The following is a 21772-nucleotide window of genomic DNA, read 5'->3' as shown; positions in this document are numbered from 1 at the left end:
CTTTGGTTAAAATACTTTTCTGTACGAAGTATTCATGAGCAACACAGTTTTGCTCTTTTTCTGTCACAAGGTGCAACAGGTGACAGGGCTGGGACTCCTGAAATTAACCGTTCTCCCCTCGATTCAAGGAGAGGCCAATCAGCCCCAGCAGCAGCGTAAGATGGTTGCCTTTACTGCCTTTCAAACATCACCGTTGCTCTCCTGACTAGAAAACTCCATGTTTTCTGAAAAGCTCAGTAGCTTCTGCACCTAAGGTACACACTGCTCCAACTAGATGCACCAGCCACTTTGGCAGGTCCTACCAGCCCAGTACAGGTTTTAGGATTTTGAGCCATTTCATTTATTTTTGCTCAAAGATCAGAAAAAAGAGTCCCTGGAGTCCTCTCCCAAAGGAAACAAAGCAAGCTTTCTCTCCAGTACGCCTGGACGAAGCCATTCGGGGTCCACCTGCCTGCTCCAAGCCAGGCTTCGCTCGGGAAAAGCAGCAGAGTTGCTGCTCACCAGGTCCACGTGCTCAGCCTCCTGCTTCTGCCTCCTGTCCTTGCCCATCCGGGGCTGCCATCACCCCCTCCTCATGCCCACCAGCATCTCCACAGTGAAGGTGTCATCCCTTCAGATCGAGGAGCACTGCTCAGCAGACCACTTCCCACTCTGTTAGATGGAACTGCTCCAGGTTAGACCAGACCGATGAGGTTTCTACAGTTCCTGGGACGGTTTGGAGAGCAGCAGCTGAAGGAGCCGTAGCGTGGTGACGCTGACAGATGTCAGAGAGCAGTAATCACCATGGCAGAGCCACGGGGCAGCTCAGAAGGTGCTAATCTCCCTACATGCTGCTGGAGCCAGGCGAGGGCATGTGACAGGGGCCACAGCCTTGGCATCTCAATCAAAGCTTCCTTCCCACATGGTTTCATGGCCTGCATGGGCCAATTATGTGTTAACAGCACCCAGCACTGGAAAACAAGCCTGAAATTCTGATTTCCAGAGTAAATACAGAAATACAAACCATTGTTTTACTCTCTGAATCTTCTACGATGAATGAAAAGGAAGCAGGGATTATGGAAGCAGGCAGTGGACCTGGAATGCAAGTGGCCTCGCTGTCCAGTTGCACCGAATCCTTGCCCGGTGTCATCATCAATTTTTTCAGGAAAAGGTTTGGTGTTTCACGTGCCAAAAGAAACACTGGGCAGGAAGGCACAAATTACAGTCATGTTTGTGCTTTTTAGTCTTAACTAGTTGATTTATGGATTTTGATGAAGTGATTACAGATGAAAGAAAACATTCCAGGGAACAAGATCTGCACATTGCTGCGGTCTCGTGTCTGTCTTTCTGTATGAGTTACAGTGGAAAAGAAAACAGGAAAATCACCAGGGGCACCTGGTCACCATGCTCTCCTTTCTCTTCTCGATCATAGAGCACTGGCTGCATGCACAGTGCTGCACCAAACAGAAGACAACAGCACCTGCCCTAAAGGGCTTGCTCTCTAGACGGACACGCGACAGGTTTCTGACTTCTGTTTGGGCTAGATAATGGTAAGGAAGAGCAGCGATTGAATGCTGTTGCTCAATAAATAAATATAGAGCTCATTTGTTACCATGATCATTATTTGTATTGCTAATGTGCCTAGAAAGCCTGATGCCACTATGTTACGGAAAAGTGCAAAACAGATACCATGCCTAGTAGTCTCAGAAAGGCAGTGGACAGCAATAGAAAAACAGGCAGTAACAAAATAGTGGAAAAGGGAAACGTTGAGGAGGATAATGAGACTGCTTTGCAAAATATACGGAGAAACTCTCCACATGAGAGCTGCAGAAAAGAAAGCACAAAGGCACTTAAAAATATTTATCAAGTAGGTTATAGAAACTGATGCTGTGAACCAATTCGAGGCAAAGGTCAGTACTTCACATTGAAATCGAGACAGGCAGGAACATGCTGGGAAGGAACTAGAAAAAGAGACATAGTTTTTGATGCAACCAAGGGATGGGGCTAGCAGAAATGTGCCAAGATGTGTAGCCTGGTCAAAGCGAGAGGGCAGAGTGATCTTTAGAGCAGCTCTCTGTGTGAAATGATACATGACTGCACTTGTCAAGGCTGGGCAGAAGGACGTTGTGGCGAGAGGGGTGCATGGTGATGAAATCCCATGGTAGTTTACAGTACATAGCCTGGCTGGGGGGAGCCTCCCTCTGAGTAACGTTACACAGTAAGGGAACTGCAAGGTTGTATGTCACATCAGTGCAAGGAGCTAGAAATTCTTCCATGTCAGAGAGGATACTTGGGTTACACACAGAATCAGGGAACCATCCCTAATGACTGGAAAAAGATACACAGAAAGGATCAAAAGAAGAAGAATAAGCTCAATATTTAAGCTATGTTGAGACCGAGCTATTGATTGGGTAACTGAAGAAGTTTCAGAACAACAGGCTAAGACTAACAATATACCAATATCTGGTTAAGTAAATGTATGGACTTGCCCAGATAGAGCAGATACCTGAATTTGCATTTACAGATGAAGTATCTCTATTGCTATGAAATAGCTGGAGGGGAAGCCGCAAGGTCTGCGCCCTCCAGCCTGTAACAAAGAGAGGAAAAGGAGGCCAAGGACTTCAAGAACAGTGTGACTTTAGCAGCTGCTTTGCATAGCCCAAGCACGTACAGACAGAGTACTGGTTCTGACGCTTGGCTTGGAAGAGTCACTGCAGACTTCACTGGGTAACAGTGGGGAATAAGTGTATATTTAAAGGAGGCCATCAAGTGTGCATGCATTGGCTCAGTTAAAAAAAAAAAAAAAGTAGCTAGCATAGATGAAAGCACTGAGAGACAGAGAAATATTCTAGCTTTACGGCTGTCTCAATAAATGTCGTACAGTAACATAGAGTTTAATTTAGAAGGTGGCCACACAAAAGCTAACAATTCACCAGAGCAATATAGCAAAGGCAGTGTGTGCAACCAGGCGCTGCACTACCTACCAGGCTTTTGGAGAAGCAGAAACCCCAGTTTGCTGTGCCAGCGGAGTATGAGTAGAGAATTCTGATGAACGACTACAAGCTTGCTGGGAAGCACAAGGCAGTAAATGCACTTACAAAGACAAACACTCTTTGCTACAGCTACGAGAACCGAGGCTCTTAAGGAACAAGAGGAAAAGTCACCAGCACACCAGGTACCAAAGGATGTGAAACATTCAGTAAAATTCAACTATTGCTGTGGTATATCCAGATTTTTAGCTTACTTCCTAAGACAGAGAACACATTGACAGCAGGATGGATTTGAATCCTACACAAATTAGACTGATCTGACTCGAATGCCTTCTCTCCCCGCACTTTATTCTTTACCTAGTACAGTGGCATTATTTTCTTACTACTTCTTTGATTGCACCTCAATCCCCATTTCCTTGTAGAAAACCAGTAGAACAAGGACAGAATAAGCCAGTGTATGAAAAACAGATGCCATGCCAGGTCTCAGCCCAGAATTTCAGCCATTTGCAAAGGCCATGCATTACAACAGTAATTGGATTAGAGAATGCGGTTGGCAGGCACGACTGGAGCAACTTCTTTCTCTCCAGTAATAAAAGATACCCTTCTTTCTTACCAGAGAGTGACCTAGAAGATTTGTTTGACATACAATCTGGGATCTTCAGGGAGCTAACCTGTCTTTGGACTGAAGTCAATGTGGACAGACAGCATGGTTAGGATAACATCTTTGAGCTGACAAATCTCCCAGACTGTACCATTAGGTATGTCTCATTCCCACAGAGATCCCAGCTTAGTGGCAGGCCAGGTACAGGTACTTGCTTCACTTGAGCTCCTTTTAAAACTCCAACTGCAGCAAACTGCACAAACGTTAGCCTGCTCAAATTCTCTTTGCATGTACCTTTAATCTTTAGCCTGTGTTGGTAATAGTATTAGCACTTCTTACAACATAGGGCATTTCTGCCTCCTCAGCAGTTACGTTAAAACAAACAGTTCACTGTCCATTGTTATACCTGCACTGCAAGTGTAACAAAATAAATTCCACAGCCACGAATGCGAGTTCATAGATTAGAACCATCAGGTTTACAAATTACTCAGGTTCCTGAGCCTCCAAACAGTCTCTTTGTCCCTAAACCTGCTCAATGTGGCTGGCAGGGAAGAGAGAATTTACCAAGTGACTCACATCAGATCTGCACATGAACACTTTCCTGGAGAAACCGATGAAAACGCAGCACTTGGAGGTGTGCTGCACCTCCCCTGGCTCCATTTAACGACCTGTGAGTTGGCCATCTATTTTATATACACACAGAAAGAATCGAAACAAAAAGGGCGGCAAAAAAGCTGTTCCGATTGGCACTGGAATCGAAAGCCTACCAAAAGAATGCTGCAGCTCAGCTGAGGGACCCTGAAAAATGATTCTTGCCAGCACACATCCCCCGCACTTTCCTGACGAAACAGCCGCCGCCTGTGGCTCCCTGTCCCCGCACCCGCTGCGGATGGCTTGCACCGCCTTCCAACCGCGTTTGCTACCGGAGACAACCCCGAGGCGGCCTGTCGCAGACATCTGCGGCTGGGCTCTGGGAAGGGTGCTGCAGCTCCGACCGCACGCGGTCAGGCGAGCTCGGACGGTCCCTGACAGGAACAGGCGCTTCCTAGGCGATCCCAACAGGCCGGACGGGGAGAGTTACCGGAGGCCGGGGATGGACACCAGGCTCCGCTGCGGGCAGGCTGCTGACGGGAACCTCGCTCTACCGGCGGCCCAGGTGGGGTGGCAGAGCGGCCGAGGCCCCAGCTGCCCGCCAGCCGCGCTCCCCCCGGGGGAAGCGGAGGCCGGGGCCGGGCCGGACCGGACCGGAGCGCACCACCGGAGCGCACCGCCTGAGGCGACGCGAGGCGAGGCCCAGCGCCTTCCCGCCCTGTCACCCTATTGGCCCACGCCCGGCGCCGCGCCCTCCCATTGGCTGCAGCCGGCGCCAGCAGTCGCCCCACCGCCGGTGCCCCTCGTTCCTCATTGGCCGGCGGACTCGGCCGGGCGCCGTCGCGGGCCGTTAGTTATCGGGGGCGGGGGGGCGTCCGCCATCGCTACGGCGGCTGCCGTGGGCCAAGCCCGTCATTCCGCGAAGCTGCCGGCAGCCAGCATGGAGCCCGGGGAGCGCACGGAGACCGGGGACTGCGCGGCGGAGGCCGGGCCCGTCTTCACGCTGGAGGAGGTGGGGAAGCGGAACTGCAGCCGCGAGGCCTGGCTGGTTATCCACGGCCGCGTCTACGATGTCACCCGCTTCCTGGAAGAGGTGAGGCCGGGCGGGGCGGGATCCCGGCCCGTCCCCTCAGGGGCCGGCGGGGGGGAAGGACAGGCCCGGGGGCGGGGGGGGGCTGAGGGAAGGAGGAGAGCGGGGGGGGCCTGGGGACGGCGTTTGGGGCTGAGAGGGAAGGGGAGGGTCTGGGGGGAGCGAGGGAGGGGGACTGGGGGGGGCGGGAGGGGTGCGCTGGGGGGCTGAGATCCCGGGGCGGGGGGGGCTGCAAGGGGAAGGGGAGGCGAGTAGGCCCCCTGTGGGGGGGGGGGGGCCTGCTGTGTCCCTGAGGCAGCTCCCTGGCCCCAGGCTGTGGGGTCTCGGCGGCCCCGCAGTGCCCGAAGGAGGGGTCCGCAGGCCTTGAGCAGGGGCCCCGGGGGAGCCGCTGGTTTGTTGGCCGGTTTATACGCTCAGGAGAACTGCTGCCCCCGGTCAGAGACGCCCGCAAGGAACGGGAGAGCTGTGGCAAAGGCCAGCCGAGTGCAGGGGTTATGCTTCTACTCGTTGGAGTCAACTTCTGTTTTCTTCGGAAATCTGTTCAGGCATGCCTTACATGGGAGGTGCAGCTCTCCTTAAGCCACGTTACTTCACTTCTGGTCATGTAGGGTAAATGGCATAGGGCTAGATAAGTAGTTTAAAGTTGATGTCTCCAGGGACACCCCGGAACTTAAAGGAGAATAGTAATGGTGATTCAGTAGGCGAGCATCTGCCACGTTACTGCCTTCCCAGAGGTGACCGTGCACGAGTGATTGGGAAGCGATGCAGTCTCTGCTGCATAATCTCCAGTTCTCTTGGATGTGGGGACAGAAATTGCTTCTAGACTCGGTGCTTTTGATTTCTGTTCTTGAGAAGGTTGAGAGCGGTATCCCTAGTGTTTGGAGCTGAAGATAGAGTGGGAAGAAATGGTAACAAAATTTCAAAGGGCTTTTATCCCAGCTTAAAATAACACCAAACCCTTTGCAGCAGCTACAGGTTAATAACGTACAAAAGTTAGTCTGAATCAGCTTTAAAAGAAGAGCACTTCGTTGAAAGTGCACATGTTGCTGCTTGTCGGTTTTGCTTGTCTAAATTAAATGCTGATTTTCCTCCAGGCATATACGATTAAAGCATGTCTGCTATGTAGTCATAACATATAATGACACAGCTACCTTGGTGAGGTTTAGAGGCTTATCAGATAGGAGGAGAGAATGATAACCTGGCAGCTTTTTTACGGTGGCCCGACAGCTGGATGTAGAGCCTTTCTGTGTAGCTTTCAGTATTTATTTATAAAGTTGGACACAATCTACTTTGTTCATTGGATCCAGCATCGTAATGCCCCCTTCTGAATCTGACTTGTGCTTTGAGTCTTCCCCACCAACATTTATTTTGAGAGAGCCCCTAAGGTATTTCAGTGAACAAGTTAAGGAGTGTCTTTTACTACAGTGGTGTGAGCTGGCCTTTGCCTTAGCCAGTTCTGCATCGTTTATAGCTTTTATAATGAAAAATCTTGCTTTTGCAGGACCATGAATGGATCCTGGCTGCTCGCTCCTTTGCTCACCAGTGTCTACTGTTGGTACTCAGGCACTGTTCACAGATGCCTCTGTGTCAGGTGCAGGAACTGAAGAGCTGCTCACTGAGCAGCTGCTGTTCTTGGGTCTTTGATACTTGAGAGAGACTCTAGGCACCCAGTACGCTGGAAAGAGAAGTATGTGGGACAGTGGGATGGTGCCTGGTGGAAGCATGGCAGTTTGGTGCCACAGGGCAGCAGTGGCATGAAGAATTATCAGCTGATGCTCAGCTGTTTGTTTTACAGGAGAGCCTGCAGGTCTGGCTGAGGTGAGGAACCAGTTGCACAGTTAGTCACATGCATCTACAACAAGATGCAAACTGTACTGTAGAGAGCTTATCGTTGGGGTGGGAAGAAGACAATTGAATTGAGTGTGACTCTAACTCAGGAAGCTCTTAAATGGTGGAGCTACGAGCAGAGCTAAGGTACTCAGATTCCTGTTCTAGGGTCAGTTCACAAGACCAGGAGTTTTCCAGCTGGTACGCAAGGATTTTTTGAGCAGCTGACTGCCTCCCTCTACATGCACGCCTCCTCCAATGTTTGGGTTCTCCGGCACTAGGCCAAACCTGTCATCTGGCATCTGTCAAATTCCTGAGAGAGTGCAGTGGAGTACAAAGCTGTGGGCCCAGCTACCTCTGCTGATCAAATGAAATGGGCAGGGTGGCGGGTGTATTTTGAAGAACGTTTGTTATTCCACTAGTTTCTGAAATCTTTCAGGTTTGCCTGCATCTAAAAGTCTAGTACAAGAACCAGGGGACATCAAAGAAGCTGGCTGGAGCCAGATTCAAAACAAACAAATGGTGTTCCTTCACGCAACACAGAGCAGACCAGTGGAACTCCTTGCCAAAGGTTGTTGTGCATGCAAGAAGATTAAGTAGATTCAGGAGAAGACTGGGCAAAAACATGGAAAAGTAATTCACTGCTGGTTTCTAAATAACAAAATGCTGTGGGTTTAGGATGAGCCAAAACCAGCTGGAGGTTGGAACAATACTTGCAGAAACTGCGTGCCTTGTCTTACATTTGCCTTGGTCTTCCAATTATGGTTGCTGCTTATCACTTTTCAAACTTAAGAATTAGAAAAATGTTTTCAAGATACTTACTCCAGCGTGAATGACGCTGTGTTTCAGAGCATGGATGCTGTGTGGTGGTCACAGTCTTCATCTCAGCATTCTCTGTGTAGGAAAGCATCTGGGATGTGTTCCCTGGGACACCTTCAGTATTATAAATAAGCCCAGAAAAATGCTTCACTCCTCCCCCCCCCCCCCCCAGCAAGCCAGGTTTAGCAGTGCCCTGAATGTCACCTTGAGGTGATATTTCACATTGCCCTTTCCAAGCCCTTTATCCCATTTGTGTTTTTCTGACATGAAAAAGATCTACTTGGACTAGGGAAAGAAAGAAGAATAAGGCCACTGTTTTAACTGTGCCAGTATGGCTGACACACCATTCTGCTATGTACACCCATTGCTGACATAGTGAAACTTGTAAACATAGATCAAGGCCTAATTCATTGGCAAAAATACACTTTATATCTGTTACCCCACTGTAGTCAGTCAAGTGACGGGGAACAATGTGTAGCTGATCGGAACCAGGAGTGTTTGTCTTATTTAAAAGTTACAGTTGTCTGATAAACTGTTCTGCTTTAGAGCTTTGAGTTGCTGTAACTGCAGCTATCAAGGTTTCAGTGGGTAATATTTCCCCTTGATCCTGTGTAGTCACTGAAGCAGTGTCTAATTGTTGCCTTTTCTGGCCTTTGGTCACAGATTATTTGAACAGGATTGCTGAATTCCACTGGAGCGTTACCTTGGAGTGATTGCGTAATCTCAAAGAAGCCTCACTGCTAAAAGATTGTTGAATTTTGCTTCGTGATTCCTGCAAACTAGGTACAGCAGGTCAGCCATGAGCTAGCCAACTCAAAATCTGTTTGAAGCATGGATTGGTTTAAACTTCCAATTTACTTTGTTATTTACTGTGTAACAGGGGTAACAAGACATTTATCACATAGCAAAATTGTACTGAATTATAAGAATGTGAACAAAATGCAGGAGATGTGCAAAGACAAAAACTGAAATTTCATAGATGTTTCTGAGAGACTGCAATCTCTTGTGTTTCAGAAAGCCTGTAAGTGCCTGAAATGAAGTGTGATTATTTGAATCTGAGATAGCCTTATGGTGATAGTATAATTTTCTCCCAAATCCAGGTAACTGGACTACCAGAATACATGATATTACTCCTGATTGCAGTAGTCTAGAAAAGCAAGTGTAGGCTATGGCTAGAACAAAAAGGGCTGGCTGCTCAGGTAGGTGTGAATGATGAGTGAGGAAGCAGAGGAAGGCAGATGTACCTCCCTGACAGGCTCTCTGAGGTCTGGTACTACTCACACTTATGCCCTCACCACACTGGTATTAAAATCTGTGGCTTTTAACCAGTGCGCAATCTGTAATAGACTTATTTTCACAAGCATTCTTACGATAGAGGGACATGGTTTATCTCCGTTTTTACACATGACTAGAAGAGTTTGGAGATGCGTGTATCTTCAGTATACCCTTTTGTCTGTTATCTGAGTCCACAGGACACAGCAGCCACCTCAGCTTTGTGTCTTGGCATGCGCTGCTGCTGCTGATACCCGTGGTAAGCATGACTAGAATGTATTTGAACCAGTTTCCAAGTGGAGTGAGCGTGGGTTGTGACAACTCTAACCCAAACTGGTCAGTTGGTTTCAAGTATAATGTTCTTCAAACTATGTTTCAAAAGAAGGAAATACTCTACTACTAACAGCTTCTCTGTAAAATTTATGCGGTTCTAACAGAAGTTACGCTCTTTCCAGGCAAGCATATAGCTAAGGTAGGGTCTGTGCTCGGAAGAGCTGGTAGTTAAGAGCATTGTCATTGAGATGAAAGTAAAGAGGAGGGAAGTATCAGGTGGTTGCTTATACCAAAAAGGCAGCAAGTTATTAGATTCTTACCTCCTTACTGCACCAGCAGTAAGAAAACAATATTGAATACCCTTCTTTGTCTTTCTGCATTTAATTCCTGCGTACTCTGGTGTGTCTGAAACCAGAACTCTGTGAGGGAGAAGGAGGAATGTCAGAGATCTGGTTTTGCTCATGCTGACTTGCTCCAGCTTTGCAGAGATGTTTTTGGGGAAACCTGTTCCGTGTCTTAAAACAAACTTTGAAAGATGTGTGGTTGATGAACACCATTTGTCTAGATGACTGCTTGTCCTTGTTTTCTGGCTTGTAGGTACTGGCACATTATTACTGTACAGTAATAGTCTTCCATTTCCTGGCTTATTTCTCTAATACTGGGGGCTAGGAATGAAAGCTTTTTGCATCCCTCCTCAACCTGATGATCTTGTGTCTTACCTGATCCAGCAATCTCATTAGCTGTAGAGCTTAGTATTGCTTCTGAGCTCATTTGTAGTTTACAGTGGGTCTGTAACAGCAGTTGCCTGCCAGACTTATGCAGACAGGCACTTGGAATTTGTGAAAAGGTGACCCTAGGCTCTTGTGTTCTGCACTGAGTTTCTGTGGTGCACTCTCAGAAGCCTTCGCCGCGTACCTACGGTTCTGACTTGCTGCTGCTTTTTGCCCGCTCCATATCCCTTCTAAAGGCTACACAGATAGAGCATCTTCTGAGGTCTCATGAATAAATACAACCCTGCTGGCTGAACACAGAAGATGGACTGTATGAGCTGCTAATTAGGGAGTGAGTCATCAAGGGCAAACTTTCTTTGCTTGCCACCTTAGAGCATCAATGACATTTAAAGTGAGCTTGGACTGAATATGGGGTTGTAAAACGCCCTACTTTGCTCTTCTCTGGACCCAGTTTGCAATTTGGAGAACTTCATTCAAAGATCACACTCAAACGATGCTTGTGAGAGCACCTGCTGTAGCTGTGAGTACTGCAGAGCATGAGGAAGCCTTGGGTTTTCTCTCCCCCCTAAATCTCCCGACTGTGGCATGAGCAAGCTGGCCTCCCTTCTGCACTGCCCAGGCCAGTGACTCTGGAGGGTGCCTTATACTGGTGATGGCTGTTGTGCTTTCACTTCCAAATGACAGGGTTCTCCCTGTAAAACTGTTTGCTCAGTGGCGTTGGTCATATCCTTCCAGAACTGGTGCTTCAAGACTATTAACGTTGCTGTCAACATGTACTTTTATTTATTGTGTATGCTGAAGGCTCCAGTGACAAGGAGGTTCCTGTTCTATTACTGCTGTTGAGCAAAACTTCTGAGGACTGGCACTTGGGCCCACCTCTCTTGTTGTTGTTTGCTTTTGTCTGTTTCTTTTCAGAAACAGACGTTTTTCAGCCATTGTTTCCTCTGGAAGTACTTTTTTTCTTTGTTGCAAAGTGTTTGCAACACTTTCAGTTTTCACATCTTCCTGCAGGAGCTGTAGCTTTGAGAAGTTTTGTGGCAGCATAAATGACTTCCTGTATAGTCTGGTTTTACATTTGCTTGGGTATGACAAGGTAAGAATTGTCTGGCTGCAGTTGTGGTTGTCTAGACTAGGGAGTCCTTTCGGAAATATGATATGCCAAAATGTTTTCAAGTTTTTTCTTTTGGCTTGGTGATTACAGCAAAGGACAGATGTGCATGAATAAATAATTCTTTTTCTTACTTGTGGATTTAGCAAGTGCATAGAAAGGCTTCAGACCCAAAGATGTAAAGAGGAGTAAATTTACTGTTCTTCTTGTCTCTTGTACTTTACCATTCTTTTTGTCTCTTGTATGTGCAAAGACTGGATGCCACTGAAAACCAATATCCACTGTGTGTTCCCTGTTACTGCAGGTTTTTGTCTGCCCTTTTAGCGTGGATGATTAGGAAAGCAAAGTTGTCTTCTTAAAATTCAGTTCTGATATTTTTCCATCTGAAATAAGATTTCTGGTGAGACATCCCTAAGGAGTTCTTCTAGAAGGCTTAAAGTAAATGGCCAGCTTTTCATCCCCTAGTTTCTGTGGATCTTTGCAAGTACGCTTATAAAATAGCTGAAAATGGGACAGTTGTTCCAAGTAATGTGCATAGGCAATAGACAGCATCCTACCACTGCAGCCAAGTCTGAGAGTGTGATCTAAGGGGCGCAGAAACAACCTAAAGGGTGGTCTTGCTGTTCTGTCTTGGTGGCCTGTGTTCCCGTTAACTGCCTTGTGTAAAGAGGGACACGCATCCAACTCTGTAGTGAGCTCATTCATGGCTACCCCAGCAGATAATTGATTCTTCTTCTTTTTTTTTGTAGGGTGGGTTTTCTGCTAGGGTACTCCCTGATCTGACTCCCTCTGAGATCAAGTGAGCCTAAGGGTTGGTGTGGGGGAAATGGCAGCAAGACCTGTAGCCAGGCACGGAGGGAACGAGCGGAGTGGAGCCTCGCTTGGTTTTACAGCTAAGGCAATCTAATAACTAACTGCTAACTAAACTGTGTCCTAGGACTGCAGACTTTGCCCTTCATGACTGCTGAGAAAGCTCCACGTTGATTTTGTCACATACCTGGACAATAAAAGGATTTATTCAGAATAAAGAGCTCTGATATGAGGATTGCAGAATTGGCCGCAGGAACTCACTGGAGTAAACAACTGGACTGTTTTTGTGTCCATACCGAGTATGTTTGGTATGAGGTGTGATAGCCAAGTGGGAATATTTAGACTTTTGGCAGCAAAAACAGGCAAGCTGAAGGAAGAGGGGCAATGACAACTGTTCTGTGTCTGTGGGAAGGAAAAGGATATTACAGAGAAAAACAGGTGTGTTAGTCCTTTGATCTGAAATTTAGCCCAACATCTCTTCTCCAGTTCCAGGCATGTAGCTGTTAGAGGCATTTCAGGCAGCAGTGAACAAGTCTCATCTTCTCAACTAGCGTGTTCAGTGCTTGTTGCCTGATGGTCTGGAAAACTGGGTTAGGCCCTGTGTGTGCACTCAGAAGCCTGACCACTTTATTAGTTTAACTGGATTAGCTGATAGTTTAACAAATAGCTGAACTATTTGTTCACACTCACACTGTAAAGAGATTGTACTTTGCTGGCTTTGTGGTTAGCGCTTTCCATTGCCATCTGTTCCTGGAATTACGGTATTGACAGTGCTAGAGAAGAGCCCAACCCATCAAGGAAAACAGAATTCCACCAGGTTTTTTCTTGTCAGTTCATACCGCTTGGTCTGACAGTTGTCTGTGACTGTCTGCCACCAACAGAAATGCCAGTGTCATTGTGGAGCATCCTGTGGATTTGATACTTTTGTTGTTGTAATTTCTGAATCTCTGAAATCAGTATACAATGTCAAACAGTATAACTTTTTTTTCTCTCCCCTGGTCGTTGAGTGGTTGTACACTGGATCAAGTTTGGTATTGTTGGGGCTACAATAGAGTCGTAGCTTCTTATGCCTCTAGAAAACAGGATCCATTTCTCCTCTGTCCTTCTCCATTCCTCATTGCACAGCTATGTGCAGAGAGAGACTGTCAGCCAAATACTATTATTTTTTGTAGTATCTGAAGAAGTAGAATATCCTTTCCTCCACTGGTGTCTGTAAAGGCAGTGTTGTCTTGTGCATCACTAGCATTTGAGTTGCCTCAGGAAAGTTCTTGAGAAAATCATGCAGGAGAGGCTCCTCTGCAAGCAAGGGAGTCTGATTTATGTAGTGAAGCCCATGAAAAGCTACATGAGGATATCCTTTCTTTTGTATTATTTTCTTGCCCAAATCTGCTACAGAATCACAGAAGGGGGGCAAAGCAGTGCTTCCCTGTGTATGTTGGGGATTTGCATCTTTGGAAGGATTTTTATTATGCAACGTATTTTCCAGGCTGTGCAGCACACATCATTCTCCGTGAATTCCTGAAGGAGCGGTTGGACAATTGAATCTTTGGAAGATTTTATTGATGGTGTTGATTTGAGGCATCTGTGATGAATGGAAGCAGTTGGAAGGAAGGCTGCTGGCACTCTTTGTACAGTTTTTGCATCTAGCGCTTTGCTCACCTGAAGTCTTTTCTTCCAGCATCCAGGTGGAGAAGAGGTTTTGCTTGAACAAGCTGGTAGAGATGCCACAGAGAGCTTTGAAGATGTTGGGCATTCCACAGATGCCAGGGAAATGCTCAAGCAGTACTACATAGGGGAGATCCACCCGGTAAGGACCAGTTGGCTGTGACAGCCTCTTTCAGACACAGGATGGGACTGTGTAAAAGTGTGACTCTCCTTTGTGTAACCCACTAGACACATACACCAAGATGTGTCTTGTGAAATAAGTAAGTAGTTAAGGGTTTTAGGCAGCCTCTGTGTTGTCCAGGATTTCTGTTGAGGAAAGGGAATTTCTGTTGAGGAAACAAAACTAAATTGGTCTTCTCTTTCCACCATTCAGAACAGATTTCTCACTACAATTAAATCAGGGGCACTTAAAGAAGTTAATCTAATCGGTTTCCTCCTTAACTGGTGGTACCATAACTTCCCCTTGCCTTGTAATTTAGAGTTCAGGAGGGTGAGAGATCACAGGGGCACAGCACAAACACCAGCTTCCTGCCTGCTACAAAGACGGTGCCTTTGGGTGTTGAAGGAACGACTCCTTTGAAAACCGAGTCCAGGCAATTACCCCTATGATGAGGACTGTGTACAGAACAATTCCCTCATAAAGACTGCAGGTTTCTCTTGAAGTCAGTGCTTATCTTTTTTTTCTTCTTTTTTTTATCCCCTTGACAGCACGATCGTAAAAAAGAAGGTTCTAAGGTAAGCTGTTAGTGTTTTACTTTTCTGTTTTAATTTAATGCTGTGGAAATGATATTATGCTCACAAAATGAACAAAGAAGTTGTCACATGTCTTTTTTTTTTCTTTTTTTTTTTTTTTTCCCTGTGGAGCTTGTGGCTTTATGTTTACACAAACTACAGTAATGAATAAATCTTCCAAGCAAGTTATACCTTTGTTTTTGTTCTGAAGCTCAGTAGTCACCTCAGTGTGAGATTGGAAGTGGGTTTTTGTGCCCTCTCTCCCCTGACATCAGCAATGTTATTTCCGCACCTTGAGCCACAGACCATTTTTTTGCATTACTCGCTATGTCCTGACCACTGAACTGTTAGTGTTGTAACATTCAAGCCAGGAGACGGGCACGGCCACAGCGGTGTTGGCCGTAAAACAAGAATTCTCTGTTAACTGCCCTAGTAATCATTGGTGTTGCTAAAACTCAGGTACTCCTGGATTAGAACAGGGCACAGTGTTGCAAAAATGCCTTTGAAATGGATGGGGAGAGGGAAATGGTAATAAATAGAATCCCATCTGAGAGGTAAACATGTGCCTTGCGGCTGGCTTCTCTTCTTGCTTGGCCTGAAGGCTTGGACCAGGCGTGGCTCTACCTTCAACAAAGCTTTCATTAAATGTTGTTCAAAGCAGGGCCACTTGCAGAGTAGCGGGAGTCAAGAAGGAAACTGTCAACAGAGAGAGTGGCCACTGAAGCCCTTGGGAGCGTTCGCTTGCTGCAGTCAGCCATAGAAAGAGTAACTCAGGCTGGGTAAAGCCTATGCTTAGTTATAACACGGGACTGCATGATTATGCATATATTCATCTTAAAATCTATTGTTTGGTTCAACTCCGCTTCATAAACAGAATCACATGCCTAAAATGTGCATAGACATGAGTAGTAATCTGTGTAGCTCCCTTGGATATGAGTTAAATATTTTTTTCAAATAGTTTTCTCTTCTGAGGAGAAAGTCTAGTGAGTTATGTACAGCTAAGGTCTTTTTCTACTGTACAACAGCTGTTTTAAAAGCAGGCCCAAGTATAATTAAAAAATAGCAGCAAGAAATAGAAGTCAGTAATGTAAAAATAAATAGGGGGGAACTGCAAAAAAAAAAGTTGTGCATATATACTCTTGTGATGCAGCTCAGAGGTAGTTTCCCACATGTAAGTGTCAAAGTTTAGCGTCCACTGAATGTATTACGGCAGAAAAGCAAACGCTAAGGCTCTCAAGAAATGGAGATAATTATGTTTAGGATGGGCAGGAAGGGTGATTTTTGGCTGGCAAGTATTATTAAACAGGAGAGCAGCAACAGCCATCAAGGAAGAGGCTGTAGAGTTGATGAAAGCCTAAATAAGAATTTCAGCTGACTGGAAAAAATATTTAAATTCTTGGAGTTTTATGAAAGGAGAAGTATAAAAGTTTGGAAACAGGTTGCATGCAAGGGAAGAGTTGAAGAGAACATCGTGGTCATATGCTTCAGTGGTTGGGCGGCAGGAGAGCAAACGGGGAGGTGGGCAGGGGTTTGGAGAGCAGATCACAGTGAAAAGACTATCCGTATCAGAGTGCCAGTTAGTGTCCATAGCATACAAAACGAACAGACTGGTTTGTGAGGTAATGAGCAAGCCCCTTTTTTTGAGAGGGGTGCAAGTTCCAGTGTGAAGTTGATGACTGGGTGGGAGGGATTGGATTGATGGAAAGAATGTGGAGGTGAGGGTGAGGGCAAACATCTCCAGAAACATCTGTGCTTCTGATGGAGGGTGTTTGGGAGAGGAGGGGAGGGTTATTTTTCCAGCATGTTCAGTCTTGTAGTCTTATTAGCACATGTTTAATGTTTCTTTTTTCCGCTGCTAACTCCCTCTTTCCTCCTTCAGAATCCAAGTATGACATCCTCAGGCCAAGCAAGGTATAGTATCTTCTTAAAATAAGAGTAAAAAATTGAGGGGTTAAGACTCTCCATTTGTAGAACGGCATATTAACTCTAATGGGCAGGAAAAAAAACCTGGGGATATTACCCCGCTGTCCTTCCAGCAAGCAGATGGTCCAAAATCAGTTGCCAAACTGCAGCGCACCAAGTTAGCTGCCAGGGCGTGCACCTCCCTTGTTGGATGTGGAGACAGAGCTGGTGGCACCAAGTCCCCTGCTCCATGCTGGGCAGAACAGGCATCCTGGTGTTTTGCAGCTTGAATTCTCTGGCCCGTGTGTTCATGTTACACAACTGTGGCCGCAGGCCCTTTGCACTACAGTGATTATTTGGGTGGCTGCTGCAGGCCATGGGGTGATGCAACACAGTGATGTGCATTTTTTTGGAGGATCTTTACCATGACCAGCCCATTTAGTTGAAAATCCTTACAACCAGAACAGGGCCCTAGTCTTTTGTAGCTGCTGCAGAACTTTTTTGCTAAGGAGGCTGCTGAAGGTGAGCCTGTGGCCTCTGGTTTATAAGTGAGGAAGATTTATTGTGGGATAGCTGTAGCAATTTCCATCCTTGAGTCAACTCAGCTGTTTGTATAGCACAAATTACAGTCTGACTTATTTAAGGAAAAAAAACTCCAACAACCAACAACAAAAAACCCAAATTGGTTTCTGTATGTGCCAGGCTGGAAACTTCAGCAATTCAGCTGCTATTTTATAAGCCACCAAGCCACCCTTGCAGGCGTAGGGGCCTCTTGCAGGGGCCAGGCAGAACACTGAGCACGGGGACTGCTATCGCTGCCCAGCCCTGTGAGCCAAGGCCCGTATGGCTGGTCTGTTACCTGATGGGAGACAGGTCCTGAGAGTTCCTTACATGAAGACAGACATGTAATAAGTGATGAACATCTTGAATGAATTATTAACTTGATACTTTCTTCTGGTTTATGTTGTGTGTATTTTTTTGTTTGATGTTTGTTTTGTCTGTTTGTTTTTTTTTTCTCCCTGTAGTTTCTGGTCAACATGGCTAATCCCCATCTTCGGAGCACTGGTCATAGGTTTAATGTATCGCTATTACATGTTGGATGGGAGAACCTCTTGAACTGACCTTGCTGGGACCTCAGAAAGCCTGAAAGAGAGGGTGTGAGAGAGTGCATGCATGCAACATGTGGAGTTCTCCTTCCCTTAACCCTTTTCTGCCTTGCTTTTAGCTTTGAGTCTGTCAAGTGATGTTGATATCCATGGGACCAAGCTAATACCAAGCTCTCTCTATCCTAACTCTGGGACCCACGGACCTGTCGTACTTTCCTCTTGTGGTGGCAGGGCAAGTGCAACTTCCTGGTATTCTCTTAGTTTGTGTGTGGTCTCCCCCGCATGTGCGTGCTCGTTCTCTCTCTCTCTGAGGTAAACCACAGACAACCTTTTTCTTTCAATGCCTTTTCGTTAAGCCAGACAACGTGAAACAGCTGCTAGTGAGCCTGTGGATTTGCCTCAGTCCTTCACATAGCATTGTCAGAAATAAACTGCAAGTTGTCTACAGTCCTTTCCAGAAAAGATGTCCGGAGATTCGCAGCAACTTTCCCAGTGCATGCAGGCAACACTAATTGGAGCAGCAGGAAATTGTTAGCTTTGCTACCTCTTTCTGTACGTGTCTGTTTTTAACGGTTAAACAAATATAAGTATTTTAAAAGTGATTCTGTTCATTTTGTAATATTTGTACTTGTCCCTTTTAAAATGTATATTCTGTGAAACAATTTATACCTTGAATCCTGGTTTGTTTGGGTGTTTTTGTGCTGTGTACGGCAATGCCAGAAATGGGAACTGACGTGTGGCTCCTCAAATTGCAGATTTTTCTTTTTCCCTGAGGTCTTGATCTGACATATGTATTGGAAACAAAACTCATTCTTACTTACTGTGAATGTGCACCAGATGGGGGGGACACCAAATAAATCCACTCTTTTCTCCCTAAATGAAAAGGGAAAAGAAAACCATTTGGGATTTGTGCATAATGCTGTTTTTGTCTTGGAATAGAAGAGGATATTTCTCTCTCCTGTTTCTGTGTATCATGTAGTTGGCCTCCAACGGCGCACAGACAATGTAAGGTATGCTTCATGCGTTGAGGCATGAATCCTTCCAGCTCTTCCAGCACGTTGGTCTGTGGCTTTGGGATCTGCTAAATAAAGGGAACTCATGTTGCGGTGTCCGGTGTCCTTCAGCAGTGCTGTACAATGCTGCTCTGACACTGGCTCCTAATTCAAATGTTACAGCAAAGCTGATCATCTTTTCGAATTGCAGCAAAAAGGGAAGTGATATACAGGGGTCCTGTTTGTGAAAACCTCCTGTCAGTTGTGTTTTTTCTTCTGTCTTCCATGAAATAACTATGTTCCCCAGAAGGTCATGTAGAGAAATTCTTTGCATGTGGAATTACACTCTGCCTTTTTAAAAACAAAGGCCAAGGAATGGCGTAGTCACTGGGAATGGAGAGCACTGCCCGGGCTGCATTACTGCCTCTGCTCCTCCAGTGGGCTCGGGCCGGTTGCTGGCAGCAGCATCATCTCACGTTTCAGCACGCACTGGTTTGGCAGAGGTGCAACAGAAGTCCCGGTAGAGGTCTGTCTTCCCACAGGACTTTTTTCACTGCTATCGATTGTTTTGTCTCTTACGGTGAATTATCTGGCCAGGGAAACGTGGAGTTCACCATTGCTGAAGTGGCTCTTGGATATCCTATTGCAAGCTGCATTTGTCCCTCATTCTGCCCTGGCTGCTTTGGTGGCCTGGTTTCTGTTTATTCTGTCCTAACAAGAGCCTAGCAGAAGAGTAGAAATCTGAGCCAAGGAAAATCCAGTAGGAAAGACCTGGGAAATTCTACTTAGCCACATTTTAAACGATAAAGGTGGCAGGCCACATAGTCATATATTAATATAGGTCTTCAACTCAGCAATGGGTCAGTCAATATAAGTTTATGGAAAATAGATCTTATCAGTCCAAGATGACATTTTTATATTCCAGATTTGCTGATAATACACTGATGAGCTGCTTAGGCTTCTGCAAGGCATTTGAACTGATGCTGCAAGGTATATTGCCTGATCTAACAAAACCAATATAACAGTCCACAAGGACAAATTGAAAACTGAAAGTTTGGATTTAACAGTGGAAGGGCAATAGTCAGTCAGTGAACGTGTTTCAAATTCACCCCAAAGAGCAATCCATGCTTGTTTAAGACTCAGCAGTGACCTGGAAGGAGACAGATGCTCCCTGGAAAACCAGCAAGCTTGGCGATGGCTGCCTCACATGGAGGGTGAGCCACCACCGTGGAGCGGGCTGGGTTGCTGGTAAGATGGATGCAAGGTTGTGTATGGGAAAGCAAACCGGGCAGGAACACTGGATGTTGGGCTGCAGCATCACACCAGGGAAGTGGCAGAATGCGACGCTGCAGGGTAAAGGTCCAGCGCGTTCCTCTCGGGCATTAGTGGGAAGGCTTGTCTGTGTTTGGCACTGTCGCTGCAGTGGATGAATGCTATGACTACGCCTTTGGCTTTTAAAAATCCAGAGAAATGCCATGTAAATGACTAAAAGCTTGGAAAACATTATTTACGGTGAGAGACTTGAGCCCAATCTAGCTTATCAAAGGGAAGGTTACAGAATTGTAGCATGGAGGTGCTTGCATGTGGAATAGAAACTTTGTCAAAGGCCTTTTTGATCTAGAGAATGGTGGTCTAAAAAAGGCCACTAGTTAAAGCTAGAGAAGTTCAAACTGGAAACAGGTACGTTTTTCACATTTATCCCTAAGTCATTAACCATGAAAACACTTTAGTGAGTCTTCTAGTGGATTCTCTATCAATGGAAAGTTTTAAAGCCGGAAGGCATGTGTTGGCTAAAGCATCATATTCCTGAGTCAGGCTAGTTCAGGGAAGGGTAGGGTCCGCTACCAAGGTCAGCTGGTGTGATTCCAGGAGCGCTGGGTTAGCCCAAGGAACGGGGCTGGTGTGTCAATACCCGGTGTGATGGTGGAAATGTGTCTGTTTTGTCCATAGGCTTCACTTTCACCTGGATTTTGACATACTTTCTTTTTTTTTTAAATACCATTTTCCTGGTGCTTTCTACATTCACTTGCATTTTGGCCGCTCTAAATAACTTTTTGCCATCATCAGACCTTGTCCCTTTGCTGTTTACCGTTGGGAAAACTGCCCATCAATCTCTGTTTGTTACAGAGCCTTGTTGTTGTTGCTGCTGTTTCCTTTTAACCAATTAACTGCCTGGAGGAGACCTTCAGTCTTGTTCTAGGGCTTCTGAGAGCTGTTAAGAGCCTTGTCCAATGCCTTGTGGAAACCCAGGTAGCCTCTGCCAAACAGCTGTCCCTTTTCTGCGTGCGTGCTGGCTCCCTCAAAGATCTCAAGGTGCTTGAGATGCATTTACAGAAGCCACAGCAAACTCTTCCCACTTCTCCATTAATTACAAGCTCAGAACAGTGTCAGTGTGCCCAGCAGCGGTATCGGTTTTACTGGTCTGTCATCCTGCAGATCCTTCCTGCAGCTCTCTGTCCACCAGAGCTGGGGCTGGTTTGAAGGACAGCACGTATGTGATGGGCAGGCTGGCGTGAGCCCGGCGCTCTCCCGGCGCTGAGCTCCCCTGCCTGGGGCTTCCTCCAGCGAGGTGGTGGGGGCCAGTCCGCCTCTTCTCATTCCTTCTTTTCTTCTTCTTCTGGCTCGCTGAATGATGGGTCCTGCAGGTGTGAAACTGCTCAGTCAACAAAGGAGGCATTAACAAAGCTTGTTTACCCATCTTATTTGAGGATTAAAAAAGACAATTCCAAATCTTTGTCCTTAAGCTGAACTTCGTGCACAGCAAATGTTTGTTGCCAGGTCCCCTGCACAGTGCAGGCACCGTCTCAGCTTTCGCCCTGTGAGAAAGCGCTCTCGGTGAAATTAAAGCTGGGCATGTGTGCTTTGCTTCCTTCAGGTGCCTTGGAGAAGGAGTTGAGTGAAGAACTGTAAACACGAGCACAGAGGCAGCTGCCACAGTTAATGTAACTGTATTACGGCTGCCTCGGGAATGCCAGCAGAACTGTGCTGGTCTCTTCTGCCTCTCCACGAACCCAAATTCCTTGGCAAAGCAGAATGTAACTGTTAATTGGGTTGATGGTTTGCAGAGGATGTGTAGGAGGTCTGAGTGTGTTCCTGGTTTTGCTGAAATTAGCTGATAAAGGGAAGGAATAGAGAGGGAACGAGATGCAGAGCGCTCTGTGCCGCCAAGGTTGGAGCTGGGAGCCGTGGCTGCCGCCCTGGCGAGGACGCGGGCTGGGGGTGCTTGGGCTGTGCTCTGTTCTGAGGCAGGAGTACCCATGAAATACCGTTTCTTGTACCTGGAG

General features: G+C 46.4%; 1 protein-coding gene across 1 annotated transcript; it reads left to right on the top strand.

Moving 5' to 3' along the window:
- The first annotated feature begins 4654 nt into the window (after positions 1 to 4654).
- Positions 4655 to 18171, top strand: LOC115345683 (protein transport protein sec31). The gene is made up of 5 exons (XM_030024898.2): positions 4655 to 5254; positions 13770 to 13898; positions 14465 to 14491; positions 16368 to 16399; positions 17416 to 18171. The coding sequence occupies exons 1-5, from the start codon at positions 4664 to 4666 to the stop codon at positions 17504 to 17506; spliced, it is 870 nt and encodes a 289-aa protein (XP_029880758.1). The 5' UTR covers positions 4655 to 4663; the 3' UTR covers positions 17507 to 18171.
- Positions 18172 to 21772: the final 3601 nt, after the last annotated feature.

This window comes from Aquila chrysaetos, chromosome 9 (genome assembly GCF_900496995.4).
Source record: "Aquila chrysaetos chrysaetos chromosome 9, bAquChr1.4, whole genome shotgun sequence".
Taxonomy (NCBI): Eukaryota; Metazoa; Chordata; class Aves; order Accipitriformes; family Accipitridae; genus Aquila; species Aquila chrysaetos.
Note: the sequence above shows the minus strand (reverse complement) of the source record. Positions and strands in the feature narration are given on the sequence as shown.